This window comes from Mchenga conophoros, linkage group LG23 (genome assembly GCF_057382185.1).
Source record: "Mchenga conophoros isolate Kocher_MC1m ecotype Shallow Benthic linkage group LG23, M_conophoros_male_GT1.1, whole genome shotgun sequence".
NCBI classification, from domain to species: Eukaryota; Metazoa; Chordata; class Actinopteri; order Cichliformes; family Cichlidae; genus Mchenga; species Mchenga conophoros.
The window spans coordinates 2,316,095-2,333,722 of NC_140547.1; the positions used below are offsets into that span (position 1 = coordinate 2,316,095).

General features: G+C 40.3%; 2 protein-coding genes across 3 annotated transcripts in view; one reads left to right on the forward strand and one right to left on the reverse strand.

Annotated features, from left to right (window-relative positions):
- The window catches only part of cep350 (centrosomal protein 350), a 34,489-nt gene extending 29,933 nt beyond the window's left edge, over positions 1 to 4,556 (reverse strand). For both annotated transcript variants that reach the window (XM_085264243.1, XM_085264242.1), the window contains exons 1-5: positions 4,222 to 4,556; positions 1,959 to 2,047; positions 1,779 to 1,822; positions 1,538 to 1,643; positions 1,222 to 1,387 (exon numbers count right to left, since the gene is read on the reverse strand). In XM_085264243.1, the coding sequence (XP_085120369.1) occupies positions 1,222 to 1,387; positions 1,538 to 1,643; positions 1,779 to 1,822; positions 1,959 to 2,034 (392 nt within the window). In that variant the 5' untranslated portion in view covers positions 2,035 to 2,047; positions 4,222 to 4,556. The remainder of the gene's footprint in view (positions 1 to 1,221; positions 1,388 to 1,537; positions 1,644 to 1,778; positions 1,823 to 1,958; positions 2,048 to 4,221) is intronic.
- A 1,384-nt stretch (positions 4,557 to 5,940) lies between these two features.
- cacna1ea (calcium channel, voltage-dependent, R type, alpha 1E subunit a) overlaps positions 5,941 to 17,628 on the forward strand; it is a 116,120-nt gene continuing 104,432 nt past the window's right edge. The window contains exons 1-3 of the mRNA XM_085264785.1: positions 5,941 to 6,046; positions 6,361 to 6,454; positions 16,466 to 17,016. Coding sequence (XP_085120911.1) covers positions 16,499 to 17,016 — 518 coding nt within the window. The 5' untranslated portion in view covers positions 5,941 to 6,046; positions 6,361 to 6,454; positions 16,466 to 16,498. The remainder of the gene's footprint in view (positions 6,047 to 6,360; positions 6,455 to 16,465; positions 17,017 to 17,628) is intronic.

Here is a 17,628-nt window from a genome sequence, read left to right on the forward strand (position 1 = left end):
TCATGGACCATTAAGTACATAGCAAAAAAACCCAAGTCTGATCCATCTCCTTCCACTTCCCATACAATATTGATACCTACCAGTCAGTGTTAATACTTAATGAGTTAATGAATTAATCATTATAGATGTTGAAGGACCAGCATCAGGCTTGACTTAGTCAATGCTTTCCTAACACTGTAAAATAAAATGTAAAAGATATTTACATCCAGTTACTGGATGTAAATAAAGACACTGCTCTGACCTCAGTGTTAGAGTAACATCAGACTGCATACTGCTAATTTCTCCTTTTTCTGCTTGCACTGAGAGTACACTACACACACACACGTACACACACACACAGCATTTCAAGTCAGGCTGACAAAGTGAACATTAACTGAGTTGACGACAGGTTATGTGACCGTAAGTGCAACAGAAGATTCCCAGTAACAGTTACATTGTACATAAACAGAAAAGGTGAGTAGGAAAACATCTTCGTGGGAAGTGTTACCGTAAGTCACCTGACCCCACTCTGCAGTGACGTAGAAAATTATTGCAAACATACAAAGAAAAAGCTGCTGGTCCCGCAGTTCAGTCTTTGCTGTTAGCATCTTCTATTCTATGCTGTTTCTCACACTATGGTAAATGGTAAATGGCCTGTATTTATATAGCGCTTTACTAGTCCCTAAGGACCCCAAAGCGCTTTACATATCCAGTCATCCACACACACATTCACACACTGGTGATGGCAGCTACATTGTAGCCACAGCCACCCTGGGGCGCACTGACAGAGGCGAGGCTGCCGGACACTGGCGCCACCGGGCCCTCTGACCACCACCAGTAGGCAACGGGTGAAGTGTCTTGCCCAAGGACACAACGACCGAGACTGTCCGAGCCGGGGCTCGAACCGGCAACCTTCCGATTACAAGGCGAACTCCCAACTCTTGAGCCACGATCGCCACACTAGTAACATACGAGTAACTTATGCACTGTATAGTACACACACACACACACACACACACACACACACACACACACACACACACACACACACACAGCATTAACTAGATACCATGTGCATCTCACAACATGTCACAACTCCTCAACCATTTTGGGCTAGAGAGAAAATTCAAATGGTTCCAGAAAGATGAGAATTATGTTATAATTTTATAGCCAAAAGCAGCCAGGCGGCTTTGTAAAGGGTAATCGAGGTTTCATGAATGCATTTTAGTTCATTATTCGTACCTGTATGAGGCCAGCGGTTCCCTGAATTCCACGCTGTTGTTTCTTCTGACATTTCTGTCCTGGGTGGTATTTCTCAAGGGGCTACGTGAGCTGCTCTTTTCTGGGCTCTGCTGACTTCGACCTCTGGGCTTTGAAGACTCTCTGATGTCATCAACTTGTCGTCCATCTATCATAGAGAGCAATCTTATTAAAAATCATTACAGAACTCACAAGTGACCTTGTATTCAGACTGTAGTATACCAAAATAAAAAAGGAAAACCCAATTAGCCATACTACAATTTACAAAGAACAAGTTTTATATCTTAGAATAACCCACCTCTGTGGTGGGCCCTAGAGGATTTCTTCTTGTTAGAGTCAATGACAGAGTCCAGGATAACTCCTGTTCCTGGAGCTGCTTGTATACGATTTTCTATGTGCCGCAACTACAAAGAGGAAATACCATTGTCAGACTGCGCACATACTGCAAATTCAATTCTGCTTCTACAAAAAAGACAGTGATTTAGGAAGAGCTTACAAAAAGCACAGTTTCAACAGAAAACCATTTCAGTTGTACTTACAGCAACTTTGGACTGAGCCAAACTTTTCCATGCAGCTGTCAGCTCTGTTAAAGTGTAACAGTGAAGATAAAATGTAAATTCCAAAACCCATATCACCCATTTAGGTTACAAAAAGTCAAATTAATTCGTATTTCAAAAAAACAAAAACACCAAAATTAAAAAGGAAATTCTTCTACACACCTGTGCCAACATTATGATCAGAAAGGTGCTGAGCAGAACTTTTAAGAGATGCCTCAGTCCTCCTGCTGCTCCTCATCTCTCCCACTCACCTGCAGTTAAACAAATTACCAAATATATTACTGTAAGTGAGATCCACACAAAAACCAAACCAAAAATGTTGACTGAAACCAAAACAAGGAACAAAGTACTAAAAACAACACTGAAACAAGTCAGTGACAGACAAATAATGATTTAAAAACATGAAGCACTACAGTTCGTACCCAACATATTAACAAGTTAAAATGCAAAGTAGTCATGGCTCGGCAGAGGTATGCAATTTGTCACACAGCAACAGCATAACTCTGCTACTCTGCCATTTAAAACTGGTTCTACAGCCTCACATTCCTAAAATGTAAGCACAACTCAGATATGTGATGTTTACTCAAAACACCTGTAATGCTAGTCACATGTCTGCTTTAATGGTAGGCACTGCATATATCAAGTCTGTTAGCCGTTTTATCCTGAGTAGGAAAAAGTCTTCCTCTACAGCATTAATGGTTGCCAATGTATTCAGATAATTACAGCACAGATCTGTGAGAGTCAAGTCTAGTCAGTGAGACACTTAAGGGTGTTTTGCACTAACATTTAACACTTGTTGAGTCATGAGGAATTCTTGAGAAGTCATGCCTTTGCCTCATAACAATCACGTGACACAGCCCTGGGGCGAGATAGGAAAAAAGAAGAAGAAAACTAAATCCACTCTTCTTCAGTGGCCCTCCCTGTTCTGTTATCAGAGCCATAAACAAATTACTGATAGGATACACTCGACTCTATTAAAAGACTGTTTTCTACCACAGACCGCTGTATTTGCTGTTGTGCGAATCCAAAACGCCACACAAAGAGCAGCTAAACTCTGAAACATTAAACTTTTTGTAAAGTTAGTAAATTCAGAAGGAAATGTCATTTTGCTGGGCTGTCACGTTCACTACGGAAATATGCTGACGTTGGCTGAGTTTAGAAAAACTGCACACCCCAGCATTTGTGAAACACTCTCTTTTTCTTTTACAAGTTTAACCCAAATAACAGGGGCATTACAACCAAAGTGAACTTATTCTGCCGATGACCTTAAATGTAAAACCCAGAGAGTTTAAAATATTACTGTATACCTGAATGATCCTGTATTCCTGTATAAGGGAACACACTGCTTTTAGACATTTGGGACTTCTAAAGTTTGAAAACGATAATATATTGAGACCCCAAACTTCCAACAGAGAAATCAAACTCTTTAGCAACATATCAATGGAGTAAAGGAGGATACTCTGTGAGAATTTAATGACAAAAACACTTTCACCGATAGACTGGAGGTGTTTCCACCACTAAAGCCGTGTAAAATCCAAGATGGCACATAACTTCTTCTAGTTAACCGATTGACGCGGCTTTCAGCAGCAGCGGCTCGGTGCTGCCGCACACGGGAAGAAACTGTATTACAAAAACACTAACACCGACTTGACTGCTGCAATGCAGCTTCACACCACACGTGTCACTAGTGTGCAAAAGGTTACTTAACAGCACCTCAGTCGTTCAGCAAGGAGGAAATAATTGGCCATCTTCGACTTTACATGAGCTGTATTGACTTAAGCGTAAATCATCAGGACTCGATCTTAGTTGTGTTTTTGGTTTCTTTAGAGCCACCTGGAGTTGCATTTATGCCGCCGAATACGGCGCCGATAAGTTTACCTTACCTTCAAATAAAAATATCATCTAGTTGTAAAACGCTGAGTACCCAAAATAGACGAATTCAGACTGAGCGCATCCGGAGATACCCAAACGCTATCTGTAGTCAGTATTAACAGCACCCCCATTATTATCGATTCTGTTAAACATTAACTATGCGAAACAGGAAGTGATAGTAATGTTAAAAACCTTTAAACTGTTCTGTAAAAGAATATAGCTAACAGTATCCAGGAATTATTCGCTCAAGCAACGGGGCAACAAAACTAATCGTATATCTCGTATTGGGTGTTAACTTAGAACCCACGGTATTATGGATTTTACATAATTATTGTTTTTAATAATAACTATGTTAAGTTGTCCAATATACTCTGCGTGCGCTCAAAAATCACGTTTGTAACTCCATCCGACTTAAAGATGAGGTACCGCGTAATGTCTTCGGTCCAGTGAATAGTCGGAGCCCCAACTCGAAAGAGTGAATAATAACGCTAGCTAACTAGAAAATCATGATTGTACTTGGCTATTCCAGCTTTAGGAGAGTAGTAATATGTACCTTCAGTGAAACGATCCGGTGCGTCTAGATGTCCGCATTTATGTCGATATCCTCATGATAAGAAAATCCAAAGTTCTCCGGGTGACTTCTTCAGTTTCGTTCAGCTGTATGTTTGCTAACGTTAGCATCAGCTAACGATGTGGAAAACCAGTGTCAGTTAGTTAACCAGTGTCACTAAGCCAGCAACTTTTTTCTACATTCACCCATCGCTTCAGAGTTAGTCCAGAGAACAACGTCTCCCGTGTTTCGCTGTGAGATTCCTTCAAAGAAATGTCGCCACCCGCCTCCGAGGTCGCCTTTCCCGGGTTACTATGATGATGTTTCTCAACAGTGAAACTGGAGTATCCAGGACGTGTAGGTAACTGAGACACCGAAATCTCGCGAGAATTCAAACCCGAGAAACACCGGTAAAAGCCCACCTCCGCTCCCATGGCAGCAGTAATAATAATAATTATAATAATAATGATTAGAAACATACCTGATATACTTGAAGTGTCTGAAACTTAATTTAATGAACCAGTTTGATTATATTAAATCATAAAGTCTAAAAAGCAGCTGTACAAAAACCCCAGATTATTTCACAGAATAACGAAGAAAAACTAAAATCTGAAATGTATTTTCTAAAAATACTTTAAAAAATGAAATAAAAACACATCTGAGAATCGAAGGGCATTAAAACCAGAAAAGACTTCTTAACTCAAGTTATTTTTGCCTATGTGAAGCTGGACGACACTGCGTCAAGAGTTCAATGAACTTCACCAACATATCAAAGAAAAAATTTTTTTTTACTTGTTCCAGAATTATGTGGTCAAAATGAGCAGCTGGAGAGAATGGAGACAGACTGTGGGAGGCAGCTGAGGCTAAATGTGTGTGTACAGATCAGACAGACTGCACACACAATAAAAGGGCCAGCGACTGTTTCAGGTACACAGCTCTACATGACGTATCCTAAGGTGTACTCAAAATGGTAAGATGTGTACCTAATAATTTAATCACAGTCAAAGCATGCTGGCAACACATTTCGAGGGTATATGTGTGTATTTTCTTTATTTCTGCTTTTAATGTGTACATTACATCAACACGCCAAATAAAGTTTTTATTTATTTATTTATTTATTTATTCAGATTAAATTTAAAATAGCTATTTGTTGAAACGCAGTAAAATATTGTGCATTACTGTAGCAGGATGGGCAGAAATCTTTACAGTGAAGTCGGGTTAATCACTTTTTACTCATTGCCAGACAAAATAAGAGAAAAAGTCTTTGAAAGTTTTTGTAATTTGTAACAAATTTCCCACGCGTGGGACTAATAAAGGTTGTCTTATCTTATCTTATCTTATCTTACGTCGGATTACATCCTGCGAAACTAACCTCAAGCACTCAGTTTTATTGTGTTGATTCGCCTGTTTGCACAAGTGTGACAATAGATGTATTGAAAAGACCAGGTACTCCCTGAGGCTTCAATCTTGGCATATAGGCTACACCCATGAATATTTCAAAGCTTCCTGAACAGCTAGTCAAGCCGCACAGCACGGCAAGAAGGATAACGCTCAACATATGTGCGATTACTGCCCCCTTGCGGCTCGATTGTGTATTACACACAGATATAAACTGCTGGTTGCATAGCGTCACCGTGAATGCTCCACTTATTCAAGAAGTTACCTCAGCCCACTTACCTTACGTTCAGCTCATTTAATTCACTTTCCCCCCTCGATTGATTTTTATTGTAGGCCACTCAGACTTGGCGATTGGTCTCTATGACAACAAATGAAGTGCGCAGAGAAAACTGGACAGAATAGTTTGATGATCTGTTCCCGGTGTTAATAGGTGAGTCATAAATATAAAAAACTGTGCAGCAGAGATTGCCATGAAGGTAGAAATTCAGGTTTCCAGGTTATGGCTGCTTGTTAGACAAAACGGAAAGCAACAAGTAAGCAGCCGTGCTTAATAACAGATTACGAGTACATTTTCTTATTGAAGTAAACAAATTGTCTAAAGGCTTTAATTAACATATGGAATATTTAGTATTTTCAGTAAAGATTTGCAGCTGGCAGCTGCTCCATTTCCCCGGATACCCTCTCGGCAAATAACCTGACACGGTCTCTCTCTCTTTCTCTCTTTCTCTCTCTTTCTCCGGGCAGGCAGGATAGTACGTCGGACGTGGTCGTGTCTGCTGCTACATTTTCATTTTGTCTTGAAAGGTGAACGAAATGGAAAGGAGTTGTTTCTTTGTAGGTAAGGAATCCGGCGTTTTTCCTCGTCAAACAGGTGTTAAGTGAGGGGGGGGGGGGGGGAAGCAGTTTCGCGACTGCATTCAGCTTGTAGCCTAAACCTTTTGCTGGCAGATGTTATGTTTGTGAAAACCAAAAAGAAAGGGTGCAGAAATCCCAAATGAGGAATATCTTATCAGTATTCACTGATGCTGATTAATAGCAGACAAATCGTGGATTGTGAAGGTGTTATGTGATGTGACTTGAAAGTAGAATTCATTTGCTGATTGGATCTCGGCTAATTAAAGTATATACTACAATTCAACATAAATTAACTTTAAAAATATTTTTGTGTTATATATTACATGAACGTGATATGCTGTATGTCTTTTTCTTTTCTATATTTCTTTTTTGGCAGGAAGCTTTTTTTCAAGTCCACTCCCTTTGCCATGTTTGCATACATATCATTCAACAACGTTATCCAATTAGCAGCGTGCTAAGACCATTACAGCGCCCCAATCACTCTTCACTGTGGCTTTTACCAGTGTAACAGATTGACAGGACAGTGGAGTGAGTCATTAGAGTCACAGGGATGCAACAAGATTCAATTCAGAGTGCCAGAGTAGTTGTCAGTATTAGGACCATGTGGAAGCAGGCTTTAGCCAGGTCCTGCTAATAATTTAGTGGACCTATACCAGATAATGATAAAAAAAAATTCTAGGAAAGAGACTCTCTCTCGCTCAGTCTCAGAGGCTGTGGGAAAACAGCCATCATTACCTCAAGGAGGAGGAATTAATTAAAGTAGAGAAAATCGAGAACACATTTGCTGCAGTGAACAGGAAGAAAGTGTGTCTGGCATGTTGTTCCTGAGGTTTTACCTTCTAAAATGTAATTTACTTTCCTCAATCACTCCTTTCGCTGCCATACGTTTCTTTGACTTGAGACTTTGGGGATGTAAGTTTGTCATCATCGTCTTGAAAGAAGAACCCGTGTTGAGACCTGTTGCAGTACAGTCAGATAAACTAATCCCATCAGTCTGTTTTCTAATGTAACTGGAGTTTCACAGTGGAGGAAGAGGCAACCTGAATAATCAGTGTATGCATTTTAAATGACAAGCTGCTAACACTGTGCCATCTTCTTCACTTGAAAGATGTCTTTGTCGTGAGCCAGTGCCAGTTATTTCTCCCATTGCTGCCCAGTACTTCAGCAGGCAAGGTCATAACCTTTAATTACAACTGATCAAATTATTTTATTCAGACAAGCCATTGCTTAAATCAATTCTTTCAACTGTCTTCCTAAATTGTTTCATCATGACACTTGTCAATTTCCTTTAACTGGACTACGTTAATCCTTTCTTGTCAACAGCTCTGATTGTCCTGATTGAATAACACCGCTCTACTAGGGGGTGTAAATTGGTTTTCTTGGTGTATAAATTAGTGCCTGTGATCAGCACCAAACTGAACCTAATGAAACCTCTTGAACCCATTTTGCAAGACGAGCTGTGTGTGTATTGTACCACCTGCTTCACATTTCCTGTGATTCATCTTAAGTATTTTTTTTATATTATTATTTTAAAGAACAGCGTAACCAGAGAAAGGTTGCTGTTAATTCTGCCCTCGTAGGCGGGTCTCTAACCGTAATGAATTTTTAATCTCTAGACTAGGATTTTACCTCTTTAAATACAGCGAAATGAAAACGAATGGCAAATACATACGCAAGTGAAGAATGTCTCTAATCAAGTGTACTGAAAAAAAAAAAAGAACAAGACTCTTAGCCGGCTATAAAATTCTGAGCAAGGAATGATTGGATGGAATTAAATCTAAGATACTGCCTGATAACACATCAGTTCACCTTGGACAAAAGAACAGCTCGAAACAGGAAAAATAAAACTATGATTTGAGGCTTCAGACTGTCCCTGGTCCAGAGGCTGGCGACTCAAAATTGGTTCGTTTTTTCAGACACTGCTCGCTTTGTGTTCATACTTTGAACCACTCGTGCACCATCTTTGGGTCCTGTTTGTAGTACATACACTAATGTGGTTCTTCACTCTGATAAACCGGCGTGGCAGAGCACTAACATAAAGCCGATGTACTTTTCATTCAGATATGCCCAAATGTGACCAGTTTCCAGTAGTGAGTCCCATTTTCTCCAGCAGAGAGAAATAAGTGTTTCTGGCAATAAATCCATGAACTGTATTGATTTAATTTCATCCCAATGTTCAGAGTGTTGCAGCTTGGTTATGAATCCGAGGGACGCAGATTTTTCCACGTTTAGTTTATATTTTTGTTTAGAATGGCTGCATATCTTCTTCTTGTGGATACATTTTGCAGAGGCTAAATGTCAGCAGTGTTAGTGCCATGTGCTCTTTGTGGACAATTGTGCGCACAGCGATATTGTGCAGCAGACTGTTCCTAATAAAAGGGCGGATTATGGGATGCAAACCTTTAAAATGATTTCCAAAACATTTCAGAGTAAATTCCATCAAAGCTTTTTATCTAGTGTGCAACTGTAAACCAGCGACACTGCAGATTCATTTGTTTATACCAAAAGCAGCGACTTCTTTCGCTCCTTACGCTTCCTGCTGCAAGCTGTAAAATATGATTTACCTGTAACGGTGAGGCGCTATGTTTATAGCTTTCAGTGATTTTATAAGACCTGGGGCTCTGGGGTTTCTCACGGTGGTCCCTCACAGACATAGATGACAAAGAAGTGTAATCTTTCTTGACCTCTCTGCATCGAAACATCATGAAAGATGGATATTTCCTCTTGTGATCGTTTGTTGCTTCATTAATTCATAAATACATTATTAAATAAAGTTGGCAGGTTTTTTAGATTCTAATATTCCAGCCTTTGCTCTGCTCCCTGAAGCCTCTGAACCTTCCAGTGATTAGAGCATAAGTGTGAAGTGTTCCTATTAGTGATCATTACTGATCTAAAGGGTCACTATTGCATAATGGTCTTTGCTAGAAGGTCATGATAGCAATAGGATCCCTCTGAGAAGCATCTTTTCATCTTCTAATGGCTCTGTGCTGTGGAATATGTGGCTTCAGTAAAAGACATAAAACATGATCTAAAAGAATATTATTTACTTTTAGAGTCTGTGTGCATATCAAGAGTCTAATCTAAAGAATAATAGTGAAACTGATCCACAAATACAGTTACCCTGGGTGCTGTCAAATGTCCCTGACTCTGGTTTCCCACAATTTGATCTATTCTAACCGAGGTCATTCGGTGTTTATGGCCCAATACTTACAGAATGAAAACATGAAACTTTAATGAACCCTGCAGGAAAACCGGGCCATGACTATTGCAGAATAACACATCATATTGGTAGAATGAAGCAAAGAAACGTGGAATAAAAATACAATTAAACTCAATGGATGCATGAAATAAATGGCAAGTAGAGCACCGTGCAGACTCGGAGTAGTAAATATTAAATGGAGGCATCTGAATGGAAAGTGTGCAAGCTGCATGCTGAATGACAAACATAACGGCGCAGACAGCACATGAAACAAAAGGGAATACGTGCAGGACCTGGTCAACACCAGAGCAAAAAAGACCAGAAAGGACCAGACGGTAATGGATTTTATTTCCAATAAGTCCACAGAAGGCGCTGCATGACAAAAACAAAAAAGAAAAACCCATCATTACATACCTTTCATTTTTTTTCCCAAATACAGAGGAGCTGAATTAATGATGCAGAGACAACAATAGAGGCAGAGGGACATTTCTGTGGGTGTGAGTTGAGTTGGCAAAGCACAGTGGAAAAAGTTTATCTCGTTTACATATTATCTGGCCTCCTCTGTTATTGTGGCCTCAGCTGGAAACTGTGCATTAGTTTCATAAGTTTTAAAGGTGGACAATATTCTGCCTGTCACACTTAACGTTTGCATGTTTTGCTGCTTCTAAGGGTTCACTAACTGTACCACAGCGTGTTACCGAAAGCTGTAAATCTAATATGTAAATGTTGGCACTGCCGAATGCACTCAGTATAATTTAGTGCAATAATATGCAGTGACTGTATTTCAGATAGAGCAGCTGTTCAAAGTCAGGGGCTAGCTGAGACTGAGGAAATTAGACTTCTGACGCAGTACTTTCACAGTGTGCACTTTTCTCCAGCTCATACAGCATTTAAGTGTCAGAATTTGTCCGTCTCTGCAAATTTCAGCTGGTTTTTGTTGTTCTTGTATAAATCCAATAAAATGTTTTGTTTGCACGTGAAATATTATTGCCAACTGGGGCCACTGCTGGTGGCTTTTATCTCCTTGTGGAGTTTTCCTCAGGCGTTGTAGTTTTATTTAATCTCATTCCCCTTTTGTACTCTCAATGCTTCCCTTAAGCTTTCTCAACACTGACGCTGAATATCCTGAACCTCAACTACCAACAAGATGGTTATTTTCAGCTGGCTGAAGTGTTGCCACTGATTTTTCCCTCAAACATACTGCCCATTAGTTTCGGATGACATAACGCTTCCTGAAGCATGTTTGGTTTGGCCGCTTACCAGGCTGACACTCCGGCTGGGTGGAAGGATATGGTGAAATATGAGGTGCAATGAGGCAGTTGTGTCGGCTAATGGGGGCAGCAGGTGTGAGAAGGCTTCTCGCCTGCCTCAGCCTCTCCTTCACTCCTCATTATGAACCTGGAAACACCTGGCTTTCCAGCAAAGACCGTAAAAACTGTTTGGCCCCTGTAACAATTTCATTCAGTTTTAGTGAAAACTAACTTTTTTTTTCTTTTTTTTAATCTGACGCTAAGCGACCGAGAAGTCATCAAAGGCTGTGAACAACACATTAGCTGTTCATGAAAAAATTCTGATTATGGGAGTGAAAGCCGAGAGAGTACAGCCAGTCGACGACCACCTTTTAAAAGCTAATCTGAAGAATTATATGAGCACACAATCAACTTCCCTGGCTGTAAGGTTTTGATAATTGTGAGGGGGAGCCACAGTGCAGTGGAGCCTTGATGTTTAAGTATGACTTGCAGTGTAGGTGTTTTCTAAAGCGTTGTGGTCAGTGCCTGTCTTTGGGTTGGTGGCATTTTTCTGTAATAATGATCCTAATAATGGTTACATTACAGAGCTGGCTTACATAAATGTTTCTTAGAAGTCCAGCCTGTTTTTTGTTTTTTCCCCTGATGATATAAAAGCAGGGAAAATTTGATGGATGGAAACAAATGACTCTCTCTTAATTTTATTTCTGTCATTAATCTTCATTCTGACTTTTTATGACAGCTGTAAATGGCAGGGTGACATTTTAGGAGCCATTTGGCTCTACCTCGAGCAGCCGATTAGCTTAGATCAACATAAAACTGGATTCAAGCAGCTAAGCTAACTATCCAAACATCACAAAGCCTCTTCCTATGAATATCTGTAAGCAACAATGGGAAAACATGAATTAATAATCAATTAATTAATCAAAGTGGAATAACTTGTGTACCTTAGAAAGCCCAGGGTAGCCATTTCCCCCTGGTGGGCTGTGAAGGTACTGCAGACAGGCCTCAGTAATAACAGAAATTCAGTTTAAATTCATTACTGTGCAGCTACATATTAATGCATTTATTCATATAAAAAAAATCAGTTCAAACTAGTAATAGGAGGTGGTTAATTTGTGATTACTGCTCTTGTTTTGAAGTTTGTGTCGTAGTGACACGTGGGTCACATTTCCTGTATCACTTTACATGAGTAGTATTAACAACAAACAGCCAACAGCCTGTGTTGTTGTTTGGGGTTTTTTTTTTAACAAGCATTTAGATTTTTTATTTTCTTTTTTGATTAGAGTAAACATTTCAGATCGTGTGGGCCCTGTGGGATTTTTATTTATTTATTTTTTACGTAGGATCTACTCCGAGTCTTCAGAATTCCTGAATTTATGAATGACTGCTGTGCAGATACTTGGAAGTTTACTTGTTTCTTTAAAAAAAAGAAAAGAAAAAAAAAGAGCCCATTAACAGCCTAATAAGACACTGATGGGTATTGATTAAACGTATATCAATATCAAAATATACCTTTAAAATATATCACAGGTGTCGAACTCCAGGCCTCGAGGGCCGGTGTCCTGCAGGTTTTAGATGTGTCCTTGATCCATCACAGCTGATTTAAATGGCTAAATGACCTCCTCAACATCTCTTGAAGTTCTCCAGAGGCCTGGGAATGACCTGATCATTTGATTCAGGTGTGTTGACCCAGGGTGAGCTCTAAAACCTGCAGGACACCGGCCTCGAGGCCTGGAGTTCGACACCCCTGAAATAGATGCAACGTGGTATCAGCCTGTTCCTGTAACTCTTCACAGACTTATTTTTCCAGTTTTTGTACAATACATTTAAATCCAACTCAAACTATTTTAGAGGAGTGCAAAGGCACTAAGGGGATTATTTAGGGTGTCCTACTCATATCTGTATTTTTTATTGATGTTTTAAAATCTCATTGTATCTGTATTGTATCTTGTAAAAGCAGATGGTTGGCGCCCATAAAAAAGTCACTTTAGAACTGGATAACCTGTAGCTCAAAAACCAGATAGACAAATATGGTGTAAATGGCCTTTCCCTCACGGAGCAGTAGATAGGCACTCACTGTTTGCTGATGAGGCCTGGATTGACTTAAAGTAGCTTTGTGCTTTGGAAATGTAAAGTCAATGTTTATTGTCATATATTTCTTGCCATCATCAATTTCTGTGTGAAATTATAGCTCTCACCCTTTGGGAGCTGCTATTTTGCACTCTAGTATAAAGTATATTTATCTTTTTAAGAAAACTTTTTTGATGTCTTGTAAGTGTTTTTAGATTTTATTTTATTATGACCGACCACAAAAACAGTGCCTTTCTGAGTGCAAGTTTTTGTGTTGTTGCATTTTCTTATTAATGTTGCTGTGAAACGTCATCGAGTATCATGCTCAGTTCTAATTGTCTCAGTGTGAGCATCTGCATAAATTATCTTGCTGTGTGGGCAATCCTGTTCAGCCAGTTTGAAAACATAATTTGCTAAATGGATTCTGTAACCAGCAGATCAATGACAGTTCTCCTGCCATATCTAAGGCCTCCCTACCAGGAACTACACAATGGGCAATAGTATGCATAAGCAACTTCATATATTTGTGTATATACATCATGTACTTTTGCTAAGATGGGATGACTTTGCACTAACTGCTTTCTTTCTGTTTTCTTTCTTTTTGTGTCAAAGGCTCAGTTTATATTTATTAAGCACTTTGTTCCCATCAGTTTCACCGTTTCAGAGCTCCAGCTTTGTTATTATACATCATTAACTCCACAAGGAGCAGAAAATTGAAGATGTTAGATGTTACAAGCACCGTGAGTCAGAAACTATAAAAAAATGCCTGACTGTGTGCTTTAAAAAGAAAAGCTGTTAATGTGTGCTAAAGGCATTGATTGATAATTGATAGGTCTTGCCAATCAATAAAGACCTCCAGGAATTTGATTTGATTCTGAAACAGCACTTCCTTTCTGTTGTGTGTGTTTTTACGGAGAGAGGAGGATGAGCGGCAGCATTGTGGTTTAAAGATGCTCTGGCACGTGACAGTTAGTGTAAGAACTGAACATTGTTACTGATTCTACGTAGTTATAACTGTAACGTGACATTCGACGTGACATGTCATCAACTCTTCTTTTGATTATGTTGCCAGATCAAAGCACTTTTGATCATCGGGAGTTGTTGCATTTTGCATTGCAATAAGTTGCACTAGGTTTCATCCTGTTCAACAAATAGTCTCGGTTCAGATCCACCGCTCTGTTGAAGCCCAAGTTTTCCACAGAAGAGCTCAAGTGCCTCTTCAGTTTGCTTGGCAATATTAACAAACTCCCTGCCACAGATTGCTTGGGCACCCCTGGTCTGGCTGAAGCCAGAACACACAGAGCAGACTGTTTAACCAAAATGTGGGTCACATCTGCTTTTTTCCTTGGTCCACATTTGACCTCGGGACCCCTCAAAGTGCTTTACAATTCCACTATTCATTCACTCTCACATTCACACACTGGTGGAGGCAGCTACCGTTATAGCCACAGCTGCCCTGGGGCAGACTGACAGAAGCGAGGCTGCCATATCGCGCCATCGGCCCCTCTGGCCATCACCAGTAGGCAGCAGGTGAAGTGTCTTGCCCAAGGACACAACGACCGAGACTGTCCGAGCCAGGGCTCGAACCGGCAACCTTCCGATTACAAGACGAACACCCAACTCTTGAGCCACGATCGCCCAAATATTTAATGGTTTTACTCTGAAAAACATCCCTAAACAATTTTTTAGCATATAGAAGTTGCCTCTCTGTTAGAAAGTGCCCCCAAAATAAAGAAAATCTATCTATCTATCATTATAATATATAATGTTTGGGTAACACATGGTCCCAAAGACTCCACACCTGGATTCCCTTGGAGAAGAAAGATGTAAACCAAGTTTTTCTTTTAATGATTCATTCACTTTGGTTGATTAATTTAATATTTACCAATTTTGGGACAGCAAATAGAGTTGTAAACATCAGTACTTTATTTCCTTTTAAAGTTGATTAATATATAAGCTAAAAGTGGAATAATGACAAACAAGCTACAGCAGACGATATCTGACAAATTTCCTCCAAAGGGAAACATCTGGCCCTTACTAAAATTTCCCAAAGGGGACACAAAGGGGAGCAGTAAAGTGGGATTTAAAATAAAATAAAATTAGCTAAAAGACGGTAAGAGAGAGAGCGTATATTGTTAGACTTTGTAACAGTGCAGCTAAACAGCATTTGTACAAACACAAACAGCAGCTGACCCACTTCCATTATCTCTTGCTGAGTGGAGACAGTCATCCTTGCCTCAGGAAAAGATAAAAGTTCAATGCTTAATTTGTTGTATGTTTTGACACATTTCACTTCATGTAACTATATTTTCATTCAGTTTGTGACAACTTTTCATATGTGGAGGCGTTAGTGGGGACCTCTTAAGGAGGTGTAGATTCGTAGCGGAAGTCGTCATCAAATCAAGCCGGCCTAGCAATGTTCAGGTGTTGACCTCAGCCTAATGAATGAGTAAGAATACTGAGGCAGGCTGAACACAGCATAGTTCCTCTTCCCTCTTATCAGCTACACTATGCTCGTTTTACTGAGCAGCAGCTTCACCACACACAGTTATTTAGAAGCTTTCCTCTCAGAGGGGCTGTAAAACCAGCGATCGATCATTTGCCAAACTGAGATGGTGAGAGCTCCAGCGTGAGCTGCAGTAACGTAGAGGCTGCGTGATGTACAAGTGAGATGTGCAGCATGACAGGAGAGGACGGGTTGATAAAAATTCTCTCCCTCTCAGTTTTTTTCTTCTTAATTGCACAATTAAACACAGCTCTGGCAGCATTATATTACCATTTGTTTTGAAGTCTGTGTTATTACAGCTTATCTAATTGGTTCTGACACTTGGAGGATTGCTGATATTTTAAGTCAGCTAAGGACACTGAGAGCTATTGGGACACTGGCAAATTACCTCAGGAGTTTAGCTGAACAAATGCATAGTTATACAGTAGCCGGATGTCTTCAGGCTTTTTTACTTGTATTGCCACCCACCCAAACAGCGAGTGTCTGTGTTTCCAGTGGATAAACAAAGCCTCCCTTTGTGTCTTTGTTTTACAAAAAATGTTCATATTGTGTGATAGATTCAGCTTTAATAATACAGTTTTATTCAGAACACATTATACTGTTTATACTGTGGATGAATATTGGAAATAGAAGACGTTAACAGTATGAGAATACTGAGTAGCCAAACGATAGACTACTGATACTGGAAAGAGCTCCCAAACCTCAGCTTACAGGTTTCCTATCTACATTCAAGTCGTGTCCTCATATATCACGAGAAGCCTAATAAGGATAGATATTCAAAAATGAAACTTTTTAATCACATTTGTATTTGCTGTCATCTGTAATCAGTGTTTCCACTGCCATTTCAGCTGAATATGAGATCCAGACAAAGTATCTGTTTGATGGTGTCTTTGATATCAGTGATGACTGTGTTCATTTTCTACGTCTCTAACATCTCCTTTCCTGCATTCCTTCTCCTCTCTGTTGCAGCACTATGCTGAGATCCAGAGGCGCTTCCCCACCATGCTGGAAATGGGCTCCTGTTCGGTTAGCTCTCAGTCTCTGACAGGGAACCACAATGCTAGAAGCCCAGGAGGGCCTGACTATCCAGTGGGTGGTTTGGCTGTGGGGGCAATGTGTGGTAGCAGCACCCCCCGGCACCACATCATCCGCCCATCCCCAGCGGACTGCGAGAGCTGGCAGAAGCATCGCGCAGGACTGGGTGGAGGGTCAAAGCTGTATCCTGAATCACACTCCCTCCTGGAGCCCGAAAGCCTCTCAACCAGCTATGACACCCTCCACCTCTCACACGTGTCTGGCCACGCTCCTCCTTTACACCCAAACCGCCTCGGTCTCACCCTTGATGTGGTTTCCACTTTTGATGTTGGAGTCGGGATGCTTGGGGTGGATGGAGATATGGCAGTCAGTCCTAATGTGATCAAGAGACGTCGGGGTGGACTGATTGAGCAGAGAGACATTGTTAAAGCCCACCAAGCCCATAAGATTCAGAGCACACCTCAGGCGCGACGCAAGGAGTGGGAGTAAGTATAAGGCTGATGATACACACTCTTAGATCCCTTTATCTTACCTGCTAAATTACCATGAAGTTGAACTTAAAATCCAAATTTTAAGGTTTATTTTCTCCCAATACTGTTCTTCAGCAATCCAGTGCTCTAAAATCCAGAACTCACATCTGTCTGCAGTGCCTATAAAAGACCACAACCCTTTTTAAAAACACCATTAAAAATAGCTACACACATGTTTTGATATGTTATAGTACCATTACTATGTTGTGGTGTTCCAGCTGGTTTACTTACCTTTGTTGGGACAAAATCCAATCTCCAGACGATTAGTGGCTAGGTTTCAAAAGTCAGAGAAGCTATAAAGCAGAAACAGATTTAGTGTACTGTAAACTGCAGTTTCTCTTCTTTGTTTTGTAGACTTGCCTCTGTGGCACACCAGGTGTCTATTTATCATTCTGTAAACAGACATGTCAGTCCTCCGGGGACCAAATCTTATTTTGACAGAGCGGACAAATCTGCTGCAATACTAGTAAAACCAATTCAGTGTTCAGCTTTGTCGGGGCCGCTATTTATTTTTGTTTGTCATTAGAAACAGTATTCAGCTCAGGTCAGGAGTGTGAAACCACATCT